This window comes from Chiloscyllium plagiosum, chromosome 13, assembly GCF_004010195.1.
Source record: "Chiloscyllium plagiosum isolate BGI_BamShark_2017 chromosome 13, ASM401019v2, whole genome shotgun sequence".
Lineage (NCBI taxonomy): Eukaryota > Metazoa > Chordata > Chondrichthyes > Orectolobiformes > Hemiscylliidae > Chiloscyllium > Chiloscyllium plagiosum.
This window is the reverse complement of record NC_057722.1, coordinates 38,701,074-38,728,274: the sequence shown is the minus strand read 5'-3', so window position 1 is coordinate 38,728,274 and position 27,201 is coordinate 38,701,074. Positions and strand designations below refer to the sequence as shown.

General features: G+C 37.7%; 1 protein-coding gene across 1 annotated transcript in view; it reads left to right on the top strand.

The window, feature by feature from the left end:
• Window positions 1–15,347, top strand: part of tbl1xr1a (tbl1x receptor 1a) — a 39,610-nt gene extending 24,263 nt beyond the window's left edge. Inside the window, exons 11-15 of the mRNA XM_043702229.1 lie at window positions 1,262–1,336; window positions 3,659–3,786; window positions 5,933–6,098; window positions 6,423–6,524; window positions 12,213–15,347. Of these exons, the coding sequence (XP_043558164.1) occupies window positions 1,262–1,336; window positions 3,659–3,786; window positions 5,933–6,098; window positions 6,423–6,524; window positions 12,213–12,239 (498 nt within the window). The 3' untranslated portion in view covers window positions 12,240–15,347. The remainder of the gene's footprint in view (window positions 1–1,261; window positions 1,337–3,658; window positions 3,787–5,932; window positions 6,099–6,422; window positions 6,525–12,212) is intronic.
• Window positions 15,348–27,201: the final 11,854 nt, after the last annotated feature.

Genomic DNA, 27,201 nt, shown 5'->3' with positions numbered 1-27,201 from the left:
ATGGTAGGGCCTAGAGTAGTAGAGATTTAGGTACATAATTCTTTGAAATTCATGTCATATGCAGACAGGGCAATAGTGAAACTGTTTTGCACACTTGCTATCATCACTCTGTCCTTTGTGTAAAAGAGTTGGACCATTATGTTGAGGTTGTACAGGACATTGGTGAGGCCTGTTCTGCAGCACTGTGCATAATTCTGGTCTCCCTGTTCTAGGAAACTGCAGAGGGATCTGAAACGTTTTACCAGGATGTTGCCTGGAATGGAGTTTGAGTTATAAAAATAAGTTGGTTAGACTGGGACCTTTTTCACTGGAGTGTGGGAGGTTGAAGGGTGACTTTATAGAAGTACATAATATCATGGGGGGGGCATAGAATGAGATGAATGACAAGGGCTTTTTCCCTAGAGTGTGGGAGTTCAAAACTAGAGGATATACTTTTAGAGTGAGTAAAGAAAGATTTAAAAGGGACACGAGGGGAAACTTTTTACGCAAAGGTTAGCGTGTGGAGTGAACTGATGGAGGAAGTGGTGAATGCAGTTACAACATTTTAAGGACATTTGGATAAGTATGTGAATAGGAAAGGTTTGGAGGGATATGGGCCAAATGCAGGTAAGTGGGAATAGTTTGGGAATGATTGGTGTGGACTAGGGTCTGTTTCCATGCTGTATGATTCTATGACTCTATAAGAGTACTTGGGTGCCAGCTCACATCAGAATATCATTGCAATCTTATCTGCTAGCACTTGAGTGCCAGGGAGCATGAGGAAGTATCCTGGTTACTGAAGTGTGCATTAGGTTCAGGAGAATCCGAGATGCTGGTTGATGGCACATTCCAATTTGTGAAATGTTCAATAAAACACATTTTACTGTATTTATTAAGTTTCTCAATTTTCAAATCACTCAGTGCTGTAGGTTGACAGAATTATTAGCATGAATCTGTAAATCATTCTTTTCAGTTTAGACGTTTAGACTTCAGTTTTGAATTTTGACTGCAGCTTTGATTGATCTGTTTAATTAGTTAAGACTACTGTCATATATTATCACTTTAGAATGTTGTACATACTTCAGGATTGACGCCGTGCTTTTGTGCTAATGTTGATTAGCACTTGTTGACTATAATTGAATAATCTGTTCCTGGTACTGACAGTACTGTGGTTGAAAACAGATATTCAGCTTGTTTCATTGATGTTAAATTTCAAGAACTTCTGGCTGCAGATATTAAAGGAATGTCTTATTAATTTTTAATGATCGGGATCTATTTTCAGAATGAAGTAAATGCAATCAAGTGGGATCCAACAGGGAATCTACTTGCATCTTGTTCTGATGACATGACCTTGAAGGTAATTAATGTTTCATTTTTTTTGTTGTTGTTGCAGCATTTAATTTGTTGTGAATTAAATATTGTATTAAAAGTTCTGTCACAACTGGAAAAATTGAAGATTTAGTATAGTAATCAAACCACTGCAGGTATCTTTAATGATGGCATATGTCTCGTAGATGTGACAGGGGTGATTGGAGAACTGGTTTTTAAAAAAATGAACAAATGAAATCAAATGTAAAAGGACAAAGCTCAAAATGCTTAAATCAAGTTCCTGAAACATTTAAAATCTTTATTTTTATTTCTGTGTACAGGACATGAGTTCCAGGCATTGATCGTATCAGTCATTATTTCACAAATAATTAAGAATTACGAAAATTTATGGTTGAGACCGTTCCGCCAGTAGTATCTGTATTGCCCAATCTTAGACTATGTAATCTGATCCCACTATTTAGCTCTTGGCCTATAGCCTTTTTAGTAACGGCATTTGAAGTGCATATTCAAGTACTTTGTAGTGTGCATTTCTGCCTCCTCCACTCTTTCAGGTAATGAATTCCAGACTTCCTGTGCCCCTCTAAATCTTCTCAATTTCCCACTGACCATTCTCCCTATTACTATAAATCTATATGTCTTTGTAATTCACTATTCTGCTAAAGAAATAGGACCTATGTGTCCAGCTTTATCTTGATTTTTTGTAATTTCATACATCTTAGAGTTATATGAGCTGGATGTGTTTCTGGTTGGGAAAGCATACATATGAGCAGCAGGAATCCTGTTCTGACCTAGTACCCATATTATAGTGGATATGAATGATGTTAAATTAGACTATTTACACTCGCTTGTTTATTTCCATAACCTTGCTACTTTGTTTCTTTTTCACTTTTGTCCCAATGATTAAATGCATTATGTTAGTTTATTTTCCCAAGTGCATGAAATTATTCTTTTGTTGCTCTTGAGAAGTTAGTGATGAGCTGCCTTCTTCAATTGGTCCTTCTTCTGGTATAGAAACACCCACAGTTCTATTACAAGGATGGAAGTTAGACTTTATACTTGGCTTCCCCCATATTTGTTATTTACCCTTGACTATATCATTGGCAACCATACATTAGCCATCTATTTGCATATTGATATTGCCAGCTCAACCCTTCTTAACCTCTACTGTAGATTCTAAGGTGTTGCTGTTATATGTCTAACAACAGGCTCAGAATGGTTCACAATTTCCTTCAAATCAACGCGAACAAAAACAAAGTTCCTCTTTGAGGTACCATCGCAATACTTTTTCTTTTTGGCTCAGATTCCAGGCTGTTCCCTCAGGCTAAATCAAGTGATCCTGTTTAATCCCAAATTAAAATGTTTTCTCGAAGTGCATTTTGGCAAGGTTAATTCCTTCCACCTTTGAAGCATAGTTTGCTGACACTCTTACCTGGTCAGTGTAATGCCTGTTACTTCATTTCTTAAGCTGTCTCCTGACTCCTTTCACAGATTAAGTAATTCAGAATTCTAGCCTGTTCTTTTCCTAGTATCTTCATTATCCATTTCCTTATTAACCATAATGACTTTCTACGTCCTTAGCAAATCTTTGATTCCTTTTTAAGTTCTTTCATAGTCTTGTTCAACTCTACCTGAGCAATCTTTATTAGCCAAATGTCCCTACAGATACCCTGTGGTTTCCTAATACCAAAATCTGCTTCCTGTGAGCCACGATTAAAAGCAAATCTTTCAGAATCCATACCTTTTCTCCCAGCACTACATTGCCTGGCAACTTACCTCTTTACCTTCAAATATGTCCTAAATCCTCCTTTGAGATCTTATTTTTGGTTATTCCCCTATTTGTGTTTCACTGGATCTTATGTTGGTGCACATTTTTTCAGCCAGTGTTATACAGGTGATTTCCAATTCTTGAAGAGAGCTGTATGCATCAACGTTCCACAATATTTGTATATATTAAAGAATGCTTTCATACCAAATTGTGGGAGCATATATAGACCATGATCATTTGTGAGCTTCAGCTGGCTGTGCATTTGAATAAGTGAGATCATGATAATGCATCCTGGAACTTTCAAAGGTTAATTCAAAGTTGGCAAAGTAAATGCTTTTAGAAATATATTGTGGAAATTTAACTTTAAGGTTCAGCACCTCTTTCAGGTAATGAATGGAAAAATCATACATTAGCTATGGGAAGGATGAGCAGAGTGGCCTTTTTTCTTAGTTAATGTATGTTAAATATTATTTTCCGTAGATCTTCTCTTTTACAATCTTGTCTATTTAATGTACCTGTTAAGATGAGCATAGTGGTGTTGCCAAGTTCATTTCCTTACTTTGGTTTTTATCATGTTTCTCATAGATCTGGAGTATGAAGCAAGATGCATGTGTTCATGATTTACAAGCGCACAACAAGGAAATCTATACTATTAAGTGGAGTCCTACAGGACCTGGTACTAACAATCCAACTGCCAATCTTATGTTAGCAAGGTAAGAAAGAATCTCTCTATATTATTAGAAGACCTGAATCTCTGTATATCTGTTATTCCTTTCAAAAGTATTCTATCTGAGAATATATCATATTGTGACACGGAGAAGAAATTAATTTTCCCAAGTAAGCAAAGAATACAGAATAGTGCAGTACAAGAACAGACCGTTTCAGACTATCAAGCCTGCGCTGACATATGCCTTTCTAAACTAAAAACTGTTTGCAGTCCGTATCCCGCTATTCCCTGCCTTCTCGTGTGACTGTCAAGATGCCTCTTAAATGTTGCTGTTGTATCTGCTTTAAAGTTGCACTTAAAATAGACGACAATATGTAAACCAACTGTGAAATAAGAAATGAGTAACAATCAGAAAGCCAAGCAATCAAATCCTTGAAATTAATTTCTTTTAGTTACCTTTGACTAACCAGGAAATACCACAGAATGCACCAGTCAGATAGTCTCAATTATTTATTGGATTTCTCGATCTGTTCCTGAGGACCTACAGTTCTCAAAATATACCATGACAAACTAGCCAGAAAAATTGTTGACAGCCAGTAGGACAACATTTTAGCTATTACACTGTGACTTGACAAAACTTGCTTCTCACTGAGTTTGGGGGACGGTGACAAAGCACTTTGCTGCTGTGGATGACCAACCACCATCTGTTCACATGAAACTTTACGATAGGAGTTTTCCTCTCCCTCCTCAACCTGTGCCACACCAATTATTAGCTCAGGAACTACAGTTCCAGATAAAAATGTTTCATAAAGGAGGGTGATAGAGGTGAGTAAATATTTTAAAGAAGGATGCATTAAATAAAGTGCTTACATCTCAAGCAAATGCTGCCAATCAGTTGGATATGAGAAAAATAGCAAGCAAACTGGAACTTAAAAGTTTTTAGAGGATAGAACACAAGTAGGTATCAAGCATTACAGTGTGCATTCACTAAGCCTTTAACTTTCATTAACAGTAATGAAACAAAGATGATTTTGTAGAGGCTTTAAAGCATAAAGGATTCTAAAGGAGCTTGACTGTGTAGAAACTCAGAGGCTGGTTCTACTGACGGAAATCTAAAATACTGGAGTCCAGCTTCAAGATACAGTGGCAATTAATTAAGACTGAGGTCAGTTAGGATTAAATGGCTTCACTTTTGAATCTTGGGAACTTGCATCCCATCCCCAGAGATTTGTATGCTCCATTGTTAAATATAGGAATAGTGAGAGTGGGGAGGAAAATAAAGTAAACATTCAGCTACAATTTTATTGAATGGCAGAAAGGCTCGATTAGTCTTATGGTCTACTCCCTTCTCTCTGTTGTGTTCTTAGTTGCAATGTTTCTAATTTGTATTCAATCACAAGCTGTATATTAGTATATTTTCTGTACAGTGGTGGAAGGTGCTCACATGTAGGAGGCTCGGGGAATTATGGGAATTAAAAGCACATGCATGCCAGGCCCCAGACTATCTGCGTGAAAGCTTCTAACTTTTTTAAATGTGACTAAGTAGCGCATAATGAAGGCAGAATGTTGACATTTATCTGTTTGCCTCTTTTTTTTTATATACATAACCAGTTTTAGATCATACACTTAATAGGTTAAATAAACATCAATCAGTGTGTTTCTGGTATGCACTAGGTATTACTGCTGTTTCCTAGCAATCAAAGACTAATATTTAGTGAACTTTGACCACATTACAACTATTGATACTGGCAAAATTGCAACTGGCGTAAAGTCTTAATGTAAAACATGTGGAATTGTTTAAAAACCTAGAATGATTCAGGGTTACAATGAATACACGCTGAGGTCTGGCACTGAGTTTTGCAGCTTAATTTGATGGCTCTTGATTGGCACACAGATCAAAAAGTGTTTCTGGTCTGAATTTCATCAGCTGCTTGTTAAAGTCTGCAATATAGTCATGCATGGGTTGATTTGTGGTGACTCATCCCAAAATAATTATCCCTGTGTGCAATTGAACAATAAATATTTTATTTCTTCTGAAAGTGTCAGACACTTTTAAAAGTAATTTTCTTTCCTTGCATGGCAACAATATTTTACCATTTATGGGACGCTAAAACATATTTTCAATGTTATGGGTGCTGCTGGTGTGACTGTTGAAGAATTGCTCTTAGACTTAAGTGTTTTTTTCCCTACAGTGCTTCATTTGATTCCACTGTACGGTTATGGGATGTGGACCGAGGTATCTGCATCCATACTTTGACCAAACACCAGGAACCTGTATACAGTGTAGCATTCAGCCCAGATGGCAGGTACTTGGCTAGTGGCTCCTTTGACAAATGTGTTCACATCTGGAACACACAGGTAAGTTCTGTCAGCTATTGAAGACTAGTTAAATTCCCTTTTTCTCAGATTTATTCTTTGTTTAGAATTATGGAACATAGAATTGCATTGGAAGGCTGATTATAACATAAAAAGCAATATTACTGTATACATAACTGCCCTTATGTATTTATTATCACAGAGGAAATGGTTGTGTCTGACTTCAATGCAAGTGCATGGTTGAATTGATTCCTGCAAACACATGCAGTGCACCATGTGGAATCTTTGACAGTCACTGCATGTTATTCAAATTTTTGATACACTTGTCTTATTTCTGATAATTGAAATAAAATGGTTTGTTTACAGACAGGTGCTCTTGTCCATAGCTACAGGGGAACAGGAGGCATCTTTGAAGTGTGCTGGAATGCAGCTGGGGATAAAGTGGGTGCAAGTGCATCAGATGGTTCAGTAAGTATTACAATTGATACGCGTCTATATTAGCAGAACTCAAGGTTAACTAAATTAGAATATATATTATAAAATTAATTTAGCCCCATTTTCAAATGCTATTAGACATGTTTCAAAATTAGAAGTAGAGATCGTTTTCCCTATTTTTTTAAGGGTATCAGTTGGCACTAAGATTTTGTACCAATAACTCATTTATTTGTCTTGTAATATATTAAGCATTCCAATATAAATTTTTATTTTCATGTTATAATAGTACTGTGTATGTAAACACATCTCACATTAATTATGGTCTTCTGCCAGTAGTTACATCAGTTTAACATAGCTCCTCAACCTGTATATGGAATGTATATTTTGTTTCCTAATTTGATGTTCATTTAGCCTACACAGTGAAAAATATTATGTAAAATAAGCATAATGAAAAGTAAAGTATTGGAGGGTCTGCTTTCCTTAAAGGTGGATAAATCAGGTAGGCTGATGGATTGTAAGCCAGGTTGTTAAAGGAAGCCAGGTAGGAAATGGCAAATGCTCTGAGGATTGTTTTCCAATTCTTACTGGATACAGGTGAGGATTTGGGGAAAAGGCCAAATAATTATAGAATGGTTATTCTGACGTTGACAAATCATCGGAATAGATAGAGAGATAGGATTAACTATTACTCGCCACAGATTGATCAGGAATAGTCGACGTGGTTATGTTAAAGGAAGATTATATCTCAAATGTTTTGAGGAAGTAACAAGGAGGATTGATGAGGCTAATACAGGATTTTGTCTACGTTGACTTAGTAAGGCATTTGACAAGGTCCCACTGCTAAGAATGGCATGTATAAGAATTTGTTCTAAAATAGACTGTGTAATAAGAAACCAAGGACAGTGGTCAACTGATGTTCTTGCAAATGGAAAGTGGTTTCCAGCAATGTACCAAAGGGCTTAGTTTTTGGTTCTCTTATTGCCTGTGGTAAATCTTAATGATTTAGACTTAAATGTGGGAGGCATAATTGAGAAATTTGTAGACAAATAGAAAATTTGGCTGGGGAGAAGATTGTGAAGAGATTGGCTGTTGACTACACGAAGATGGCAGTGGTTTGGTAGAGTAGACCGAACTATGGCAAATGGATTTCAGTCTGTTCAAGTGCATTTGTAGGAGGACAAACAAACCAAAGAAATACAAATAAACAGAAGGGTATTGAGAGGAATAGAGAAAGTTGAATTGTTGGAGTGCATATCCACAGCTATCTGAAGGTGGTAGATGAGGTAGTAAAAGTGGGTTACAGAATGCTTTTCAACATTGGGTCAGATATTTACAAGAGCAGTGATGTCATTCCAGAATTATTTCAAACAGTCTAAACTATATACAGTTTTGGACACCAAAAATATAATTTCTCTAGAGAGAATACAGAGATTTATGACAACGTTGCCAGAGGTTGAAGATTGTAAGTAAGAGGAAAGATTGGATAGTCTAGCGGTTTCTTCTTCAAGCCAACAAACCTGAGGAATGAATTAATCAAGGTGTGTAAAATAATGAGGGGCTTGCATAGACTAGTCAAGGGAGATCTGTTTCCTTAAGCAGAGAGGTCAGTTACAGGAGTACAGATTTAAGCTGATTGATAGAAGCATTAGAGAGACATGAGGAAAAGTTTTGTTTTATCCAGTGGATCATCGGTGCTGGAATTTGTTGCCCCGTTTAGTGTTTGAGGCAGTAACCTTGAACTCATATTATAAAAGGAAAACCTTCAAGTCTCTGGATTAAGTGATTAGTTTAACTCAGCCAGTGCAGACTGAATGGCTGCTTTCTGTACCATAAATGTTCTTTGATTCTTAGTTTCTAGTCAAAGATGTACGGCACAAAAGCAAACTCTTCAGTCCAACTTGTCCATGCTGAACAGATATCCTAACCTAAACTAGTCCCGATTGTCAGCACTTGGCCCATATCCCTCTAAACCCTTTTTATAAGGTCGCCACATAGCCTTCGACGCTCCAGGGAAAACAGCCCCAGCCTATTCAGCCTTTCCCTATAGCTCAAGTCATCCAACCCTGGTAACATCATGTAAATCTTACCTGAACCCTTTCAGGTTTCACAACATCCTTCCGATAGGAAGGAGACCAGAATTGCACGCAATATTCCAACAGTGGCCTAAACAATGTCCTGTACAGCCGCAACATGACCTCCCAACCCCTATACTCAATACTCTGACCAATAAAGGAAAGCATACCAAACGCCTTCTTCACTATCCTCTCTACCTGTGACTCCACTTTCAAGGAACTATGAACCTGCACTCCAAGGTCTCTTTTGACTCTCCCCAGGGCCTTACCATTAGGTGTATAAGTCCAGCTCTGATTTGCCTTTCCTAAGTGCAGCCCCTCACATTATCTAAATTAAACTCCATCTACCACTCCTCAGCCCATTAGCCTATATAATCACGATCCCATTGTAATCTGAGGTAACCTTCTTCACTGTCCACTACACCTCCAATTTTGGTGTCTTTTGGAAACTTATGAACTATACCTCCAAATATTTATTCAAAAACAAGGACCTTTTAAGGTGCCATGTTCCTCTTACCTCTGGCATGTCTCAGTAAAAACTGCATTTGGTCTTCATCTGTTATAAATTAACTAGCATACACTGTGCAGAAAGGATAGGAAATCAAATTTGAGTTCAGTATTATGAATTGACAGGTAATATATACTGAATTTGACGACACTGAAATAAACAGCTTCTTTACTATCTTGTGTGTTGTACAGTTTCCAGTGGAAGTTTTTTGTGTAGTGTCTCCACCTACTGACTATATTATTGAAGTTCATATTAAATGTTAAATGCTAATGAAATTTTAGATTTATGTTGGTTTACTTAATTACAGGCTTCATATTTGGGCAAATTTGATTAATTATGGTACATTTACAATTTATAAACCAAGTCTTTGAATATTCAATATGTTGGGATAAAACTATGTAGAACATTGAATCTGGAAGAGATTCCATTTGTTTGATGCTTTTTTTTTTAAGGTGTTTCATTTTGCTGTTAGTTTAAATGTTTAAGCAAATGGATCTGCATCCAGAAGAGATGGTACATCCTTCTGTACCATAACAATTTAGTTCTTAAGCCATTAGGGAATTGGGGTGAACCATGGACCTTTTGCCCAGAAATTTGTCAAGAATTTAGTTCAGTCAAGGAATCAAAACCTTACCCAATAAATAATTAGGGATCAATTCGCCCATAATTGGAGACATACTTTGCATATAAAAATAGAGAACATCTTGAATCTGTCTTTGTGGTTTGCCGTAGTACTTGGTGAGGTGATGCATCCCATGTTGTTTGACTTATTAGATGTAACATTTTATTATAACATTAAGGTACCAAGTATAATTTAAGGGAGAAGATCTCTTTTTACCATGTTTCCAGGTTATGTTTGTTATAATTTATGCTTGTATAATCCCTCTATTCACTCATTTATCTTGAGGTTCCTAGCCATTGTACCTGTCTTTTAGATTTGTCCCTTGATTTGTCTGACCTGTTTCCTCTCTTTGCTGTCATCTGGTCATATTACCTTTCACTCCTCCTCTTTCTTGGTTACTTTATCTGCCACTTTCATGTCCCAGTCTCCTGCCTCAGGCTTCAATTTCCCTTGAATATACTCTTTTTAGTACTATTTTTTCCGTTCTTGGCATTCTCCAAAAAGGACATTGAAGCACTTGTCTCATGAGAGCAGCAGTCCCAATATCCTCAGGGCAGGTGATGGTATTATCACAGGACTGTTAATCCGGAGGCCCAGGTATTGTTATGGGGACCTGGGTTCAAATTCCACAATGGCAGATGGCGCAATTAAGAGTCTAATGAATGACCATGAATCTATTGTTGGCGAAAACAGGTTTGGTTCAGTGGTGTCCCTTTAAGGAAAGAAACTGCCATCCTTAAATGGTCTGGCCTACGTGTGACTCCAAACCCACAATAATGCAATTGACTCTGGGCAATTAGGGATGTGCAATAAATGCTGGCCTAGCCGGAGATGCCTTCATCCTGCAAATGAATTTTAAAAAGTCCTCTTTTCCTCCAATGATGACCTCACTTAAGACATCTACTGAGATTTAACGTCACCCAGTAAGCTTTCTGCTTGCTAACTCAATCTGCCAGAGGTCAGTTATCACACAGTTTCTTTGCAGAATTTGCCATCAGCTATGGGAAAAAAAATCCATATCATCTGTAATTTATTGTGCAGTGGCATTAGAGTCATAGAGATGTACAGCATGGAAACAGACCCTTCGGTCCAACCCGTCCATGCCGACCAGATATCCCAACCCAATCTAGTCCCACCTGCCAGCACCCGGCACATATCCCTCCAAACCCTTCCCATCCATCCAAATGCCTCTTAAATGTTGCAATTGTACCAGCCTCCACCACATCCTCCAGCAACTCCCTCCATACACGCACTACCCTCTGCGTGAAAATGTTGCCCCTTAGGTCTCTTTTATATCTTTCCTCTCTCACCCTAAACCTATGCCCGATCCCAGAGAAAATACTTTGTCTATTTATCCTAACCATGCCCCTCATAATTTTGTAAACCTCTATAACCTCAGCCTCCGACGCTCCAGGGAAAACAGCCCCAGCCTGTTCAGCCTCTCCCTGTAGCTCAGATCCTCGAACCTGGCTTTAATTGAAGATTGACTTGTGGGTGGGAATAACATGCACCTACAAAAGTTTTCTCAGCTGGTTATAATCATCACCTATACCCTGTTGAAACTCCCATGGTGGCCCTTAAATCACAATTTGTTGCCTTCCCTACTCTGGCACCATATCCTACTTTGTGAGCATTTACTCTTAAAAGCGCTCATTTAATATTGTCATTCTTTTACCATACTTTAAGAATCCATCCAAGATATTCTACCTCTCCTCCATCATTAAAATTGATTTATTAATTGGCTCATCCTTTTCCTTTCCCTCGATGCTGTTATACTATCTTGTTCAACATCTTAGCTGTGACATAATATACTGTAGCTAAACCACAAAAACCAAAACCACTGTCGCTGGCACCATCATAATGCAATTTCTTCTCATCAACTTCGTCCTTCTTTCTAATCAGTGTTCTAAGCTGAACTAGAGCGTTTACAATCGTGGTGCCCTGTTAAATTCCAAGTTAAGGCTTCCAAATTCTGTTGCAATGTTTCCCTCATTTCACTTCATTTTTACCTTCCCCCATCCCTGATTCAGCCTTTATTGTCACTGAAATTCACATTCATACTATTATGTGCACCAGATTTTACTATTCCAGCTTTCTTAACCAGTCTCCATCCTCCAACCTTTTAATTCACATTTCAAATAGTGTTATCCATATCCTACATTGAACCATCATGCCTATCCTTGCTGGCTCAAATATATAATCTTATCCTTCTGTTTAACTTCCTTCATAACCTCACCAATTCTGAAATTTTACTGTCTGAAATTACTTACTGAACTTTGCTACCATGTTCCAAATCAAGTCCTATAGCCAGGAGACAAATAAAATTCTACAACTATAAGCCAACATGATCATTTCCAATTAACAGTCAATAACTTCTGCAAAGCTATTTAGATTAATGATTGCACGTTTATTCAAAGATATTCAAAGTATTTGGTGGGTGCTTCTGCCAATCGTTCAGTAGGCATATAAATCTAATACAGAATATGTAATGAATTTATATTTTGTATTTTTCCTTAAAGGTTTGTGTGTTAGACCTGCGGAAATAGCGTTGCTAGCTGGAAGCCATGGACCGACAATGAATGTGTACATAGCCAAAATGACTGTCCCTGCCCCATGCACTGCTACAGTCTCACTTGAACCATGGCCAGTCCACTACAGCCAAATCAAGTCAGAATGCAACCCAGGACAACAGAGCCCTGATGTGAAGAGTAACCTGACTGCTTAATGCTGGAAGCTCCACCCACAAAGAAAAGTTGACTTTTCTTGAAGGTTTAAAACAACTTGAAAAAAAAGACTTGACATGAGACCATATGTGTACCAAAATGGGAAGATAATATCAGAGGACAAAAATATCTTTTATTTTTTTGGTCCAGAGTCTATGTAGAATGAGTTATCTTGTCAGCAGTTCAGCAGATCTGTGTGCAGACATATCAGCTTCTTTAAAACAGCAGCAAATAGTTTGTTCCCTTGTTTTAAACATTGTTTTATCACTTTAGTTTACAGTTGCATGATGTAGGAGAGTGACTGTATCTTGTTTATCTTGTTTTTTCCTACTGACACTTAACACAATTAGAAAAAAACTTTTTTATGGATACTATAAGCAAAATAACAGTGTATTTGGTATTTTTTTGGTACATTTTGTGGCTCACAAATCAATATGTGGGGAAAGATTAAACTGCTCCAAAATTCAATATAAAATTAGTTTCAATGTACATCAGGCATAGGTAACAAGTTGTGGTTTACAGGTGATGTGGCTAAAATGTAGTAGTTTCTTAATGGGGACATGATTCTGCCGATTTATGAGAATTAAACAAATGGGCACAAAGAAAGAGAATCGATGCAGGGATGCATCCCATTGCTTTAAGACCATAGTTTGCATATGGTTGGATTGTGCACTATTGATAGAGCAGCTTATAGAATTTTGAAAGATAACTTTTCTGGACAGAGAATTATTGCTGTTATTCTACTTATTCTTTGGTAGAACTAACTAAAGCATAATTTTCATAGCAAGATTCCAGTATTAAGGACGCAAGTCCAATAAGCAATGTCTTTAAAAACCTATCCAGTGCAATGAGATAAACCTCCCTTCCCCCTCCCTCTGCCATTGGGCAGAAATCATGCAGGCATATGTTTTATGTTAATGCTAAGGTAAGGGTTGACTTTGCTTTTATTTTCTTTCCTTGGTGCTCATGTATTACACATGGGTTCATCTTGGCTCAGCCCTCCAATATACTTGCACTTGCTGTATTGTTCAGTAAAGTGCAGGTGGTATAATTGCAATAGTTTTTTTAGAATAAAAGTATATTCTATAAAGTATAGCATATCTGAGCTTTAAAACCTCAGGGGACCCTTCTTCAGATGAAGTGGTTAAACAAATATTTCTGCTACAAGACACTCAATTACTTTTTCACACGAAGAAAAGACGTTTGAGGTTTCAAATCCTTGGATTTAATGCGTTATAAAATCTTAGAGTAACAAAGGTATTCTTCTATTTCCCATGTCCCATGCAGCAACAGATCAATGAAATGAGTTTCCTGTTGCAAAAGCTTTAATTCACTATTTCAAACTTGATCTGTTTTCCCAACAATAAAAATGAAAGACTGGCTGGTTTTTTTTTTGACCAAGACAACCTCTGCACAGATGAAAGTTTTTTTGGTCTTTGGAGAAAAATCTGTTAATCATATTGGGAACTGATCGTAGGCAACATGGTGTAATCAAATAGCTGCTATATATAATCCACAGTCTCTGCATCACTGAAGTCGAGCAAAAGGTTGGAATGGCTCCTAGACTCTTATTATGGGCTATTTGTCAAATGTAGATAAATGATTAGGCAGCTTTACCACATGTAAAAGAAAGCCCATTTCTTATTTCCCAGCCTTTTGTTATTTTCTATTAAGGTGATGAATGAGACTGGGTTTTATCATTCTTTTGAGTTCTGCCCTTCGTTACAAAGTCTAAGTTAAAAATCCTTGCATTCTCCTCCTATTAAAAATAATGCATAAAGCATCTTATATTTGATGTTGACCTAAAGAATTAATGCTTTGGAGTATCCCTAGCCTGGTTTTTAATCAAACTGTTAAAACCTTTTCAGTTAATCTTTAAAAAAATAGATACATCAGTGGTACAGCATTTGAGAGCTGACTAATACTGTGGTAAAGAGACCAGAGGCATTTAAAAAAAAACAGATGCAAGTAGCTTTCTATTTGTTGTTTCTGACACTGCTGGTGTAAGGACAATTTTGATTAAAGGTTTGCGACTATCCAAAACTTGGGTCTGACTAGAACCTCTCACCTGAAGATGGGAATTTATTGTAATTGATTTTTACATCTGTCAAATGTTATATGATGGTGGCACTTTCCTTCCAAACATAGGTTTGTTCTTATTATTTTTTGTAAGGGAATCTGTACCTTAATGATCTGAGAAGATTCCTGTTCAGATCTGCTAGGTCTTTAGGATCTGTCAATCAGCAAAATTGTCATTGTTGGAACTACCTAAAGCTAAACATATTGCATACACAACACATAGCAAATTCACAAGAATTTCAATGCTATAAAATTTAAAGCTCCACCCCTTGTTCAAACCAATATTGAGTGAATATGCTGATGAAACTGCTCATTTGTTCTATAGCAAATGCTCTTTTAGGAAGGGCTGCAAATGAAACTTGACAGTTCAAAGTAAGTGAGGTGTTCAAATTGTTGAATACAGCGTTAGATACATTCAGTGTTCAAGAATGATTTCAGGGGCTAGCACTACTCCTTTAGCAGTGGATTTACATGTCTGCATCATTTCTACAGTTCTCTCAAATTAAGATTTTAAAAATTGTGAACCTGTAAACCAGGCCATGAAAGTTTTTTTCTACTATTTGAACTCTTTATCGTTCTGTTTTTATTTGTACCTGTTAAAAAGACTGATTTTTGATGTACCATACTGTCCTGGACCATGTAAATATCACCTGATAATGTATTTAGGTTTCACATTACATTAATGATTTTCCTTCTACCCCTTTCCCAAGTCTTCCTCCACCACTTCACCCTAAAACTTTCACCACCAAGAAACATCTTCTGTTGCAGCTTCCCTTTGCATCGTATTGATCTGACAACCATAATTTGCATCAGATCTGAAAGAGGTCCAGAATAAAATATATTTTGATATTACATTATTGTTGTCTTTCTGGGCTGTGTCTATTTGGCTTTTGGTTGGTAAAATTAAAATCAACATTTGCATGTTAAAAGAGGCAGAGAGTAAAAGAAATTAACTATGAATTTTGCTCTTAGCCCTTTGAGGAATACAGCATTATTTTTTGAATATATGTAAATATATATGTAAATCTTCACTGAGGCCATGCACAGTCTTTATTGGTTGATTTGTTAAAAATTCAATATGAAGTGTTGAAGTTATGATGTCTGGCTTTCCAGCCCCTTAATGATGTAATCAAAAGGGCGCTTTCTGATATTATACCTAGAATGCAGTGGTTCACGGTTTTGGAGTTATCATCTAGGAGTGTTTAATATTCAGAGAGATTGTGTGTGCTTGTATAAGGAACCCAGAATATTTGCACGCAAGTCCAGCAAAAGTTTAGAAAGACGTGACATGTTGCCCTTTACTACAAACTGATTGGAATATAGGAATAACGAAGACTTGCTACATTTGTTCAGGACTTTGTTGAGACCACAACTAAAGTACTGTGTGCAGTTTTGGCCTCCATATTTAAGGACATCTGGATAGGTATATGAATAGGAAGAGCTTGGAGAGATATGAGCTGGGTGTTGGCAAGTGGGACTAGACTAGATTGGGATATCTGGTCGGCATGGACTGAAGGGTCTGTTTCCATGCTGTACATCTCTATGACATATACATGGATTGGGGTGGTACAGCAAAAATTCAGAACTTTAGTGTCTGGATTGAGCAGTTGTCAGAAATAGTGGCTGTGTTAATTGGGCCAATATTTTCTTGTGCCTAACTTGCCCCTTTATTGAAAAATCACATGCTCCCATTGGTTGGGGAGTCCAGAACATGAGACAAAATCTAAGGATAAAGGTCTGATTGTGTTGAACTGAGATGAGAAGTTTCTTCATTCAGAAAAGTTGGGAATTTTTTCTTCCCCAAGATGGTTGTGGACATTTCATGATTGACTTTATCTAAGGTTGGGATAGACAGATGGTTTGGATCTAAGAACATCTAAAGATATGGGGAACAGACAGCAAGGCGGAGTTGAAGCCCAAGATCAGCCGTGATAGTATTGATCATGAGCTGTCTGATGTACTCCTGATGTAGACATTGCCTGTAGTCCCTAATCCAAATAAACAGTAAAGACCTGGAAATCATAAAATCACAATTTTTTTTAGCCCAGTGAAGATATGCAGTTTAGATGGTGTTAACTTCTTTACCTAGAAAGGCTTTTCAGAGTTTGTGTCATTAGGCACTACAATTTGAATGAGGTGACTTGAGGTAATCTGTTTTGGGGGGAAGAAAAGTTTAGAGGGTCAATCATTTCTTGAAAATATGTCTAATCTCTCCGGAATCTAGCTTCTTCCCAAGTAGACAAACCAAAAAAAATGCTAGTTTAAATAATAATCAATCTTAGATTGGTTGAAGTCCATTTCTTCAGGGTGTACCTAAGCAATGGTAAAGAGAAGGTGAGGATAGTAGTCGAGCAGTACAACCACATGCTCATGCTGCAGGTCCCAAATGAGGAACAGTCAACACCAGGGAATATTGATTAGTACTGGAGTAAGGTTCAGTATTAGAGTACAATGTTTAGTATATGGGTGGAGGGGGGGATCTTAATTATCCCTTTCTCAATTTTCCCTACTCTTCACTTGAAGATAGTGATACGTGGGATCTTTTAAGGCACTGGGCTCTTGCTGGAGAGCTGCTGAGCCACCCGTGCTGCTCCTTCCAAGGCAGTGTTTAGTCCACCTGAAGGCCTTCCCTGGAATCATGGTAGCGGGCCAGTATGCTGATTGGGAATGGCCATCCAATCAGAGGTCGTAGTCCAGAGTTCCAGGATTGCAGAAGACCAACAACAAATGTAAGTTATGTGAGTGAATGATCTTTGAGGTGGCAAGCTGTCTGTAGCATAGTGGCTATTGTTTAAGCACAGGGTGGCAGGCTTGCCCAGCAAGTGGGTTAATATTAATACAGTGGGTTATGAGACCCTTATGTGGAGATCATTTCATCATTTGACATCAATTTGCAGCAGGATGGGAAGGTCAGTAAGGGGTGTGAGTGGTTCTCTGTCCAGAACTAAATTATGACAGGTGGGAGGGTGCTGGTGTTTGGGTATGCTTGCACTGTAACTAAGTAACTGCTTTTCTTCCTTCCCTGCTCATAACCTCGGGGGGGGAAGAATATTCCATCCAGTGATTGCACAGGCCCCTGACACTCCCTACAACCTTGTCAATTTACCATTAATTATACCAAGTTTGAGAGTATTACAAGCTGTTTGTGGCCATAACTAAACTCTCTGCACGCGGCCTTTGCAGGTGTAGTTTGTAGCAGGGATACCAGCCATTTCTTCAATCCTTAGTGCATATGTTAGCAAAGGCGAATGCTCCTGAGCTGCTGATCTGGTTAAATCATCATATACCAACAATCAAACCAGCAATATTTTTGGTTCATGTTGTTTGGATTCTAGGTAATAACAATTAACCGAACAATTTATCGAAGACTGCATTCTGTGAACAAATGTCTGCTATTAATCGTTATTGGCATAGTGGCAGATTTTGGGAACATGGTATTAGCTTAGATTAATGGCTCAAGTTAATTTACACAATATTGAGATATAATGCATTTATTTTCAGATTTTGAGTGGTTAGCTTAAACCAGGAGAAAATGTGATCAGTTGGAGGATTTCTGTTTGATGTTTTAAACAGTGTGCCTATTGAGGAATTTGCATCTTTTTAATTTAAGTCTGAAAATGTAACATACCCTGTGCGATTTAAATAATAAATTACTGGGTGAGTATTATGGCCTCAGAGCAGTTATGCTGTGGAAATAATTGGCTGGAAGTTAACAAAACTTGCTTTTGCTCAAAATTAATATTGTTTTAATTAACATTGTGTAAGCTTGCCACAAAATATTGCATGTTGCACTTAGCTGTACATAAAATATTTTGAGGGAATTTGTGCTGGTCCATAACACTAAGTTAAGAAGATAGCATAGACCTTAATTATTTCTTATTTTAAAGGTGAGTGAGTGTAAGGTGTTGCATTCAAGATGCAATCACAGAATCATACAACACAGAAACAGACCATTTGGTCCAACCAGTCCAGGACAACCATAATCCCAAACTAAACTGGTTCTATGTGCCTGCACCTGCCCATATCCCTCCAAATGTCTTTTAAGCACTAACTGTACCAGCATTTATACCACTTTCTCTGGAGGTTCTTTCCATACACAAACCACGCTGTGTATATAAAAAAAAAAGTTGCCCCTCATGTCTCTCTTACATCTTTCTCCTCTCACTTTAAGAACATGCCTCCTAATCTTGAGAAAAGACACCTGCCATTCACCTTATCTATTGCCCCATATGATTTTATAAATCCCTTAACCTCCTACACTGCAGTGAAGAAGGAAGGTTCCAGCCTATTTTCATAACTTAAATTGTCCATTCTCAGCAACATGCTTGTAAATCTCTTCTGAACCCACCAGCTTAATAATATTCTTCCTATAACAGGGTGACCTGAACTGCATACAATACTCTAGAAAAGGCCTCCCCAACATGCTGTATAACCTCAACATGATGGCCCAATTCCTATACTTGAAGGTCTGAGCAATGAAGGCAAGCATGCTAAACACCTTTTTAATCATGCTCTTTATGTGATGCAAAGATCAAAAGAATTTTGTATCTTAATCCCTGGGTGTCTCTGTTCTACAACGTTACCCAGCACTCTTCCATTATTGTACAAATAAGTCCTGCCCTTGATTGTTTTACCAAAATAAAATACCTCACATTTATACAAACTAAATACCATCTGCAACTCTTCAGCCCACTGACCTAATTGATCAAGATCTCTTTGTAATCTTAGATAACCTCTTTTCACTATCCATTATACCACCAATTTTGGTTTCATCGGCAAACTTACTAACCATACCTCCTATATTCTCATCCAAATAATTTCAATAAATGACTAACAAAAGTGGACCCAGCACTGATTCCTTTGGTATACTGCTGGTCACAGGCTTCCAGTCCAGAAAAAATCCCTACACCACCACCCTCTGCCACCTGCCTTTAAGAAAATTTTGTATCCAGTTGGCAAGTTCGCCCTGAATCTCATGTGATCTATCTTTATTAATCAGTTTACCATGCGGAACCTTATCAAAGATTTGACTAAAGTTCAAGCAAACGATGTATACCATGCTACCTTCATCGATCTTACGATTAGTCAAACTACTCAATATTATAGTTAAAATACAAGGTGTGTTTTACATTGTGTAAAAATTGACAAAATAAACGAACTAGCTTAACTCTAACTCTTGAAATCTTTAATATTAGTAGTAGTAAATATATATTTTTTAAACAGTTCAAATAGAGTAACATCCCATAAACACACCCTTGGCAAAGGCAGATACAGTAAAATAGGTTGACTTGCATTCAATTCTAGCAGCAGGAAGAGAATCCCAGTTTTTAGCTGTAACAGAGAGGAACAAGAAGTTCCATGTCCCACTTCAAGATTCCAGCACCAGCAGAAAGCAAAAGTCCTGGTTCCGTGGGACTTTGACTTCACCCATTCAGGCTGCTTCTATTGTTTGAATTTTTTTTTTTAAAAAAACCAAGGCCTCAAGCTGTTTCCTCTATTGGCTTTGAGCAGACCTATGTCTCTTCATTTAAAAAAACCACACAAAATACCCTTCTTAATACAAGCGATGTTTCAACTTTGGGAATGATTCATCTTTGCAGTAACCAATGATTTACTGCCAGTTAATGGGAAGACAATAACTATTTTATAGGGAGCTCATGGTTGCATCAGAAAGTTGCCTTACTGACTTGTAGTGTAATCTGCCTTGACTCATAATTAATTACCTTAATTGAGATTTTAGATATTGTATTTGTTGCTTATAAAACAGAAATTGCTAGAGAAACAGCAGGTCTGGCAGCATCTATGGTGAGAGTAAGAGTTAACATTGAGTCCAATATGACTTCAGAAGCATATGCAGTATAATTACATTTTGTTGAAAACTGCCAGCGTACCATTCTTGAAAAGTTTCCAAATCCTATCAGAATTTGTCTTTGTAATTTTATGTTGTCTTGCTATTCAGATCTAAGACTTAGTAATTATAAATGGCTGCGTTTCTGTCAAGATACATCCAAACGGTTTCCGATATTATTGACAGTCGTCTAAGGCTAAATGAATTATTTTACTGTAAGTTGTCATTTACAATACAAGTACAGCTGATATGTTTGCATTTTTGCCAACAAACTCCATTGTTCACTCACTATTCTTAAATAACTTTACTATATAGTCCTTCAAGATAAACAAAAATTGAGGTACTGGAAAAAGTATTAAAAGTAGAGGATTTCACCATGTCTTCGTGAGAAATATTAAGTATTTACTGCCCTCCATTCCAACTTCACCCATAAGGACATCAGCATCTTAACCATTTATCACATTGTTGTCAATTTTCAGTTAATTCCATTAGCCATATTCTCCCATTATAGAATATCTTATGGATTTATTTGAGCAAGTAATTAAATCTAAAAAAATTAGATTTTCAAAATCTCAGTAAGACATTATTTGTATTACTCTAAAGCAACTCAAATTTTGTACAAATTTTAGATGAATGTTAATCATGGTCTTTAATATTTTTACTCATCTTTTGACTTCTTTGTTTCACTGTTGATTATAGGAATTCTTTAAAATAATTATTTATGTAAATGTCTTGTTTTTAGACATGTCCACCAACATTCAATTACACTTCAAATTTCATCAAGGATCACTTTGTTTCTTGAAGACCTTTTTAAAAATATGTTTGATCCGATGTAATGGTACATTGCTGGGACGGGCGGGACTCCGTTTGAGACACTGTTAGTGCACTGCATGAGTCCCTGGAAGACCTTTAATGTTTTCTTCTTTATTTGTAATTGAATGTATGTTGGAAACCATAACCAGTTTATTACAGCAATTCCCTGATAAGCAATGACATTTCTACTTTCTTATAACCCTAAAGGATTCATCTGCATAGATATCTAAAACGGATCCCCTTTTTACTATTGCTATTGTTGTGAAGACAGATCGATTATTAATATTTGAGGTATTATGTCTAAAGGGTTCTAAAAATGTATTCATTTTAACTACTAAGGAGATACTTAGATTTGGTTCCTTTTAAAAGTCGCTGAAAAGACACTGGGACACTTTTTTCAAAACTTCTGGACATCATACCTTAAATAAGCAGCCAAGGTTGGTAAGACTGCGGAACTGCTTGGACTTGCTGGAAGTTGCACGTCAGGAGTTCATGGCTATCATTTTGGCATTTAGCCTGTGAGATAAGTGACGCTGTTCTCATGATATCTTGTGCTTACCGGTGGCAGAAGTCCTTGTCAAATCCAGTCTTCCTGGATTTTTGCCAACAAGTCTCAACAAGAGTTACATCAATGAGATTTCAGAAGATTACAATGAGTCCTCACTTTTTTGGGGGTTGTGGTGACAACTGTTCTTTGGATGATTGAGCACTGCTATCTTCCAGCAATTTCAATAAGGCAGCTTCAAAGGGAGCTGCTTTTACTGAAGCAAACCATATTTCCTCTTTGTTTTTGTTCATTTCTCTGAAATGCCCAACCTACAGCAACTTTTAGGAATTCAATATGAAAACTATAAACATCTGCTACTCTCCTCACCTGGAATATTGTGAGGTGGTAGCAAACAAGTCCCACTGCAGTCTTTCAAGAAACCATTAGCTGCATTTCAGAAAAAAAAGTAATCTCACAATGTGCAGAGATTATTATTTCTGGATAGTAAAAGATAAAGTTGCTATCTCACCTGACCTAGGGCTGTGTCTCATTGGAGAGAGATGACTGGTGATGCTTTAACCTGAGGGTCACCATAGGTCATGGTGAAAATCTTGATAAAATGGGTGAGGATGTCCATTGAGGAGCTTGTCAATATCAAGATTTGAAAGTCCTAATTTCCAACCAAATGTTAAATGGCAAGTTAAGATTCTCACAGGAAGAGGAATATTTGCAATCATTAACATTTCATTACCAGCGTTATGGTCCATTCAGTATGGCTTTGAACTGCAGTGTTGCACATTGCACGCCAATGCCTTTCATTACTTATTAATCTCACCTCATTAATATGCAGTTTCCTATTCTCCCACCTGCTGAATAGAAACTAGATACCAAGAATTCCCAACATGAAAGTCAGACTGATTACCTGATAACTCCAGCTTGTCATTGCTCCTTAAGACCTTCAGGACACACTCCATGGACAATAGCCACATGCATTCCACATTCACAAACATTGGCATTTGTCACGTACCAGTCTCATTGAATCATCATACATCTCTGGTCCATTCAGTATGATCTTGAACTCCAATGTTGTTCATTGTGAAGCACCTTTCATTACATCATTGCAACATTGCCAGTGTATTGAGCAGGGTTGAATTCAACAAGGCTGTGTACCTTCAGCTGAGTTTAAATGCTGACAGTTCTTCTGTATACACAAAGCCAGGCAGCAGTCAAGGAGCTGGGTGTTATATTACTATGCTGCACCTTGCGCTGTCCACGGATGTTCCAATGCACTGCTGGTCCTTCAAGCACATAACCCCGTCACAAAGTCTAAGAGTAGTAGTCTTCAATAAAGGGAGACACCCTTCAGACAGGAGAACCCAAGGTAAATCAAGTTCAGCTTCTGATAACAGTGTGGGGGCTGGTCACACTCTGGGTTCTCTACCTCTATAGTCTGGATACTGGGCTATGGTCAGCCCTATCGGTCCAATCTAGCCAATCCAGGGAGTTTCAGTAAGTCAATGGGGGAACTGTATCAAGATCAGTCAGGTTTGGTGACTGTTGTTTGGGTCTGTCTGTCTAAGCTACTCAAAGGGGTGGCCAGGATCAGTTTTGAGGGACCGTCTACTAAAGGTCAAGGGATGAGGCCAATGTTTCCTCTAAGCTTCAGGGCCATACTGCTGCTCAGAGGTTCTGTGCACACTGATTAGTATGCTGACACATTGAGGTCTGTGAGGAGAAAGTGAGGACTGCAGATGCTGGAGATCAGAGCTGAAAATGTGTTGCTGGAAAAGGGCTTATGCCCGAAACGTAGATTCTCCTGTTCCTTGGATGCTGCCTGACCTGCTGCGCTTTTCCAGCAACACATTTTCAACATTGAGGTCTGTGTACTCCATCAATGTTTATTTGAAACTGGAAGTCAGAGGTCTGCTCCCTGAAAAATAAAATAAATTACTGGGAGTGTTGGATGGGTTATTGAGAGCCACTGCTGTGGAAGGGAAACGGGGGAACTTAATTGTGCGGATTGAAGGGAGTTGACTAAGATATTGTGCATTTGAGTTGTGAATGGAGATATTGTTAGAACATAGAAGGGAAAAGGGTAATGTAGGGAAAGATGGTTACCAATAATCAGCAGCATCCTGTTTCCTTTGGGAGAGTTGGGGAAGATCGGGTGTGGACAGTGCACTGCTATATCCTGTATATTCACTGAATATGCCTGAGCATAGGGTTATACGGTAGATGGTTGATGAATTAGATAAGTATGTTGGGTGAGAATGTGGGAAAGTTCAAGGCTGACGAGGCAGTAAGGCAGGGCTACCAAGTGGAGAATGCAGAAATGTCGGGCTTCACCAAAGACGAGAATGAGGACCGACTGCAGTTTTGCTTCCCTTGTACTTTAAGTAACAAGTGCACAATTGAGATGAAAATTGTGATGAGAGTGGACTGAGTGGGCTGAGTAAGAGTTTCATTCTATTAGGGAGGGCCTTTAAAGGGCAATAGCGTGACACACACACTCCGTATAGGAGAGAGGCACCTTATAAGCATTACATGTTATTAATGCTTAATTTACATTGTGCAGACCAAACCCTAACCCCAAACTCCATTGGCTGCATCATGTATCATCAGGAATTAATGCCAGTAATTGCTGTGATGTGGCCTGGAAAGATTGAGCCTCATTGCCAAAGTAGCACTCACCTTCCAGGTTCATATAAAATGCATATGGTGCAGGAGTTGCTCACTTGGATCATTAAACCTTGTGTAGTGATAACAAAGGCTTTGTACCTTCAATGTTGTAGTTGCAGCTAGACACGCATTTATTCACACAGCTGATGATGCAAAGTGAACATATATTTACAAATATAATAACATTCTTACAAGGACATGTCACTCATAGCGATTATGTGCTCTACTAGGCAGTTGTTTGTCTTTCTCTCCCAATATGTGTAAGTGTAATACCTTCTCCTGCAACTGAAGTGGAGGCAGCCCACCCTACAGTGGAACCTGTTGGCCATGGGAGTTTAGGTGAGGTGACCTGGAGGCATTTGAGCAAGAAGGTCCACAAATGCTGAGTGACCTTCTTCATTCTGTCAGGCAAGTGTTATCATCGTCCCTCTACTACCTCACACCTATAGGATCTCTGCTACTACACCCACCTCCCACCAAGGCTAATGCTTTCACTCTCACTGCTGTATGCAATATCTTCCTTCACGATCCCTCCGCATTACTAACTGCATGCTCTCTCACCTCAAGACATCATCGTTGATAATCCTCAAGTCCACTTTTCTGCCTTTTCCCCAAACCCCTTGATTCCCTTTTTGATGAAAAATCCATCCATCTCAGCCTTGAATATACTTAATGACCCAATCCTAATAGCATTCCGCAGTAAAGAATTCCATTTATTCACTACCTCAGAAGAAATTTCTCCTTGCCTCTGTCTTAAATATGCAACCCGTAATTCTAAAATTAAGCCTTCTGGTCCTAAATTCCCCTATAAAGGAAAACCATCTTTCTGCATTTCCTACTATTACAATAACTCATTCAATAAGGATGCATGGAGAACATACTGATATTTTCTTTCAAATACAAGGGAACATTGTTCACTATTTTATCCCTATTTGATACCTTGATAAATGCATTATAAAACATCTTCAGTGATAGTGAATATGCAATGCTTCTTCCTGATATTCCACAAAGTATTGTGGCATCCCTTTGTCAGATGATTGTTGTCAGATTGTGTAGAGAGTGATCACTGTTTCAAAAGTTAAAGATAGATACTGATTGAAGGATATAAGAAGCATCTGCTCAACAACATGGGTTTTTTTGGTATTATATCAAGTATTAGTATATCCTTAACATACAAATCAATTGCCACAACAGTAAAATTCTGATCTATACCTAATCAATATTTTGAAAATAGTAGCTGCTTAACAGAATACTGCTTGATTTGAATATTCAGTGTGTCAACCTCAAAAGGCAAATCCTTAAGGTTTTCTAAAAATGTTAATTCAGAAAAACAAAAATATTTTATAATTCTTGAAACTTGTTTGGCATAAATAAAGCCAACTGTATCATCCATAGCACGATTTAACAATTATGAACTGACAATGATTATTCAGCATTAACTTGTTTATTTTTATTTCATTAATATAACTGACCAATGGATACTATACATATTTTTGCAAGAAATGGCATTCAGTAAGGTACAGCAGAATTATTAATGATTCGGTGGGTAACAGTTGAATTGTTGATCCATGTTGTAACTTATTCAATTTACTTTCTTTAATTATGGTAATGTGGTGCAAAACAGTTTTGCAAGCAGGACCTGAAGCGTCATGTAAAAGATTTTTTAAAATATGACCCTTAATGCAAAAGCTATGCAAAATTAATACTCAAGTACATTGAAAAGATGAGTATCAGTTAAATATACATGGTTGAAATATCTGGATTGTCCTGGACTCCAGGAGTTAAAGATCAGCACTATAATTTAATGTTTTCTGCAGTTTCATTTGGTTTGTCATTTTTAGTCAAGTATTTCAAAATGATATTCATTTTAATATTTAAAGTCAAACAATAAGTGCAATTTCAAAACAAAAATAAATTAGATCTTGTACAAATAAGCACAAGTTTATCAGTAGTTCTTTAAAATCTAAGCATCTGATATTTTTAAACAACAATGTTTCTGATCCTGCTCAGTATTGTTACAAACTCAGCCAATTATTGACCTATTAGTCTACCCTTGATCATCAGTAAAATGATGGAAGGGATTATCAATAGTGCTGACAAGCAGTACCTGCTCAGCAATAACCTGGGTACTGTCAGGGCTTCTCAGCTCCTGACCTCATTACAGCCTTAGTTCAAACATGGACAAAGGAGCTGAATTCCAGAGGTGAGATGAGAGTGACAGCCCTTAAAAATCACACAACACCAGGTTATAGTCCAACAGGTTTAATTGGAAGCACACTAGCTTTCAGAGCGCCACTCCTTCATCAGGTGATTGTTGAGGTCACAATTGTAAGGCACAGAATTTATACCAAAAATTTACAGTGTGATGTAACTGAAATTATACATTGAAAAATACCTTGATTGTTTGTTGAGTCTTTCATCTGTTCGAATACCATGATAGTTTCACTTCTTTCATGTGTAAATCACAAAACCTTTTTTTAAAAGTTGCATTCTCAGCTTAGCTGTAACAATGGGTGTTAACCCCCTGTGTTCTCTGTCTATGCCATGATGTTTAGATTGATTCTAATCTAAAAAGTGAGATTACAGAGTTTTACATGAATTCATTCAGTTTTTGAGCAAAGTACAATGTAACTCTGCAAGTACAAATTCACCCCACAAAATATGTGTGCAAGTGGGTCTTTGTGTCTGTCTGGGTTGGGGGTTGTGAGTGAGAGAGAGAGTGTATAGTGTGTGGAGTGAGTGTAGAGTGTCATAAGTCTGTGAGGGGGTGCATGTGGGAATGTGTGGGGTGGGGGGTTGTGTGTGTGTGGATGCCTGTGGGAGTGTGCGAATGTGTGTGTGTGTGTGTGTGTGTGTGTGTAGTGCAGTGCAATGCAATG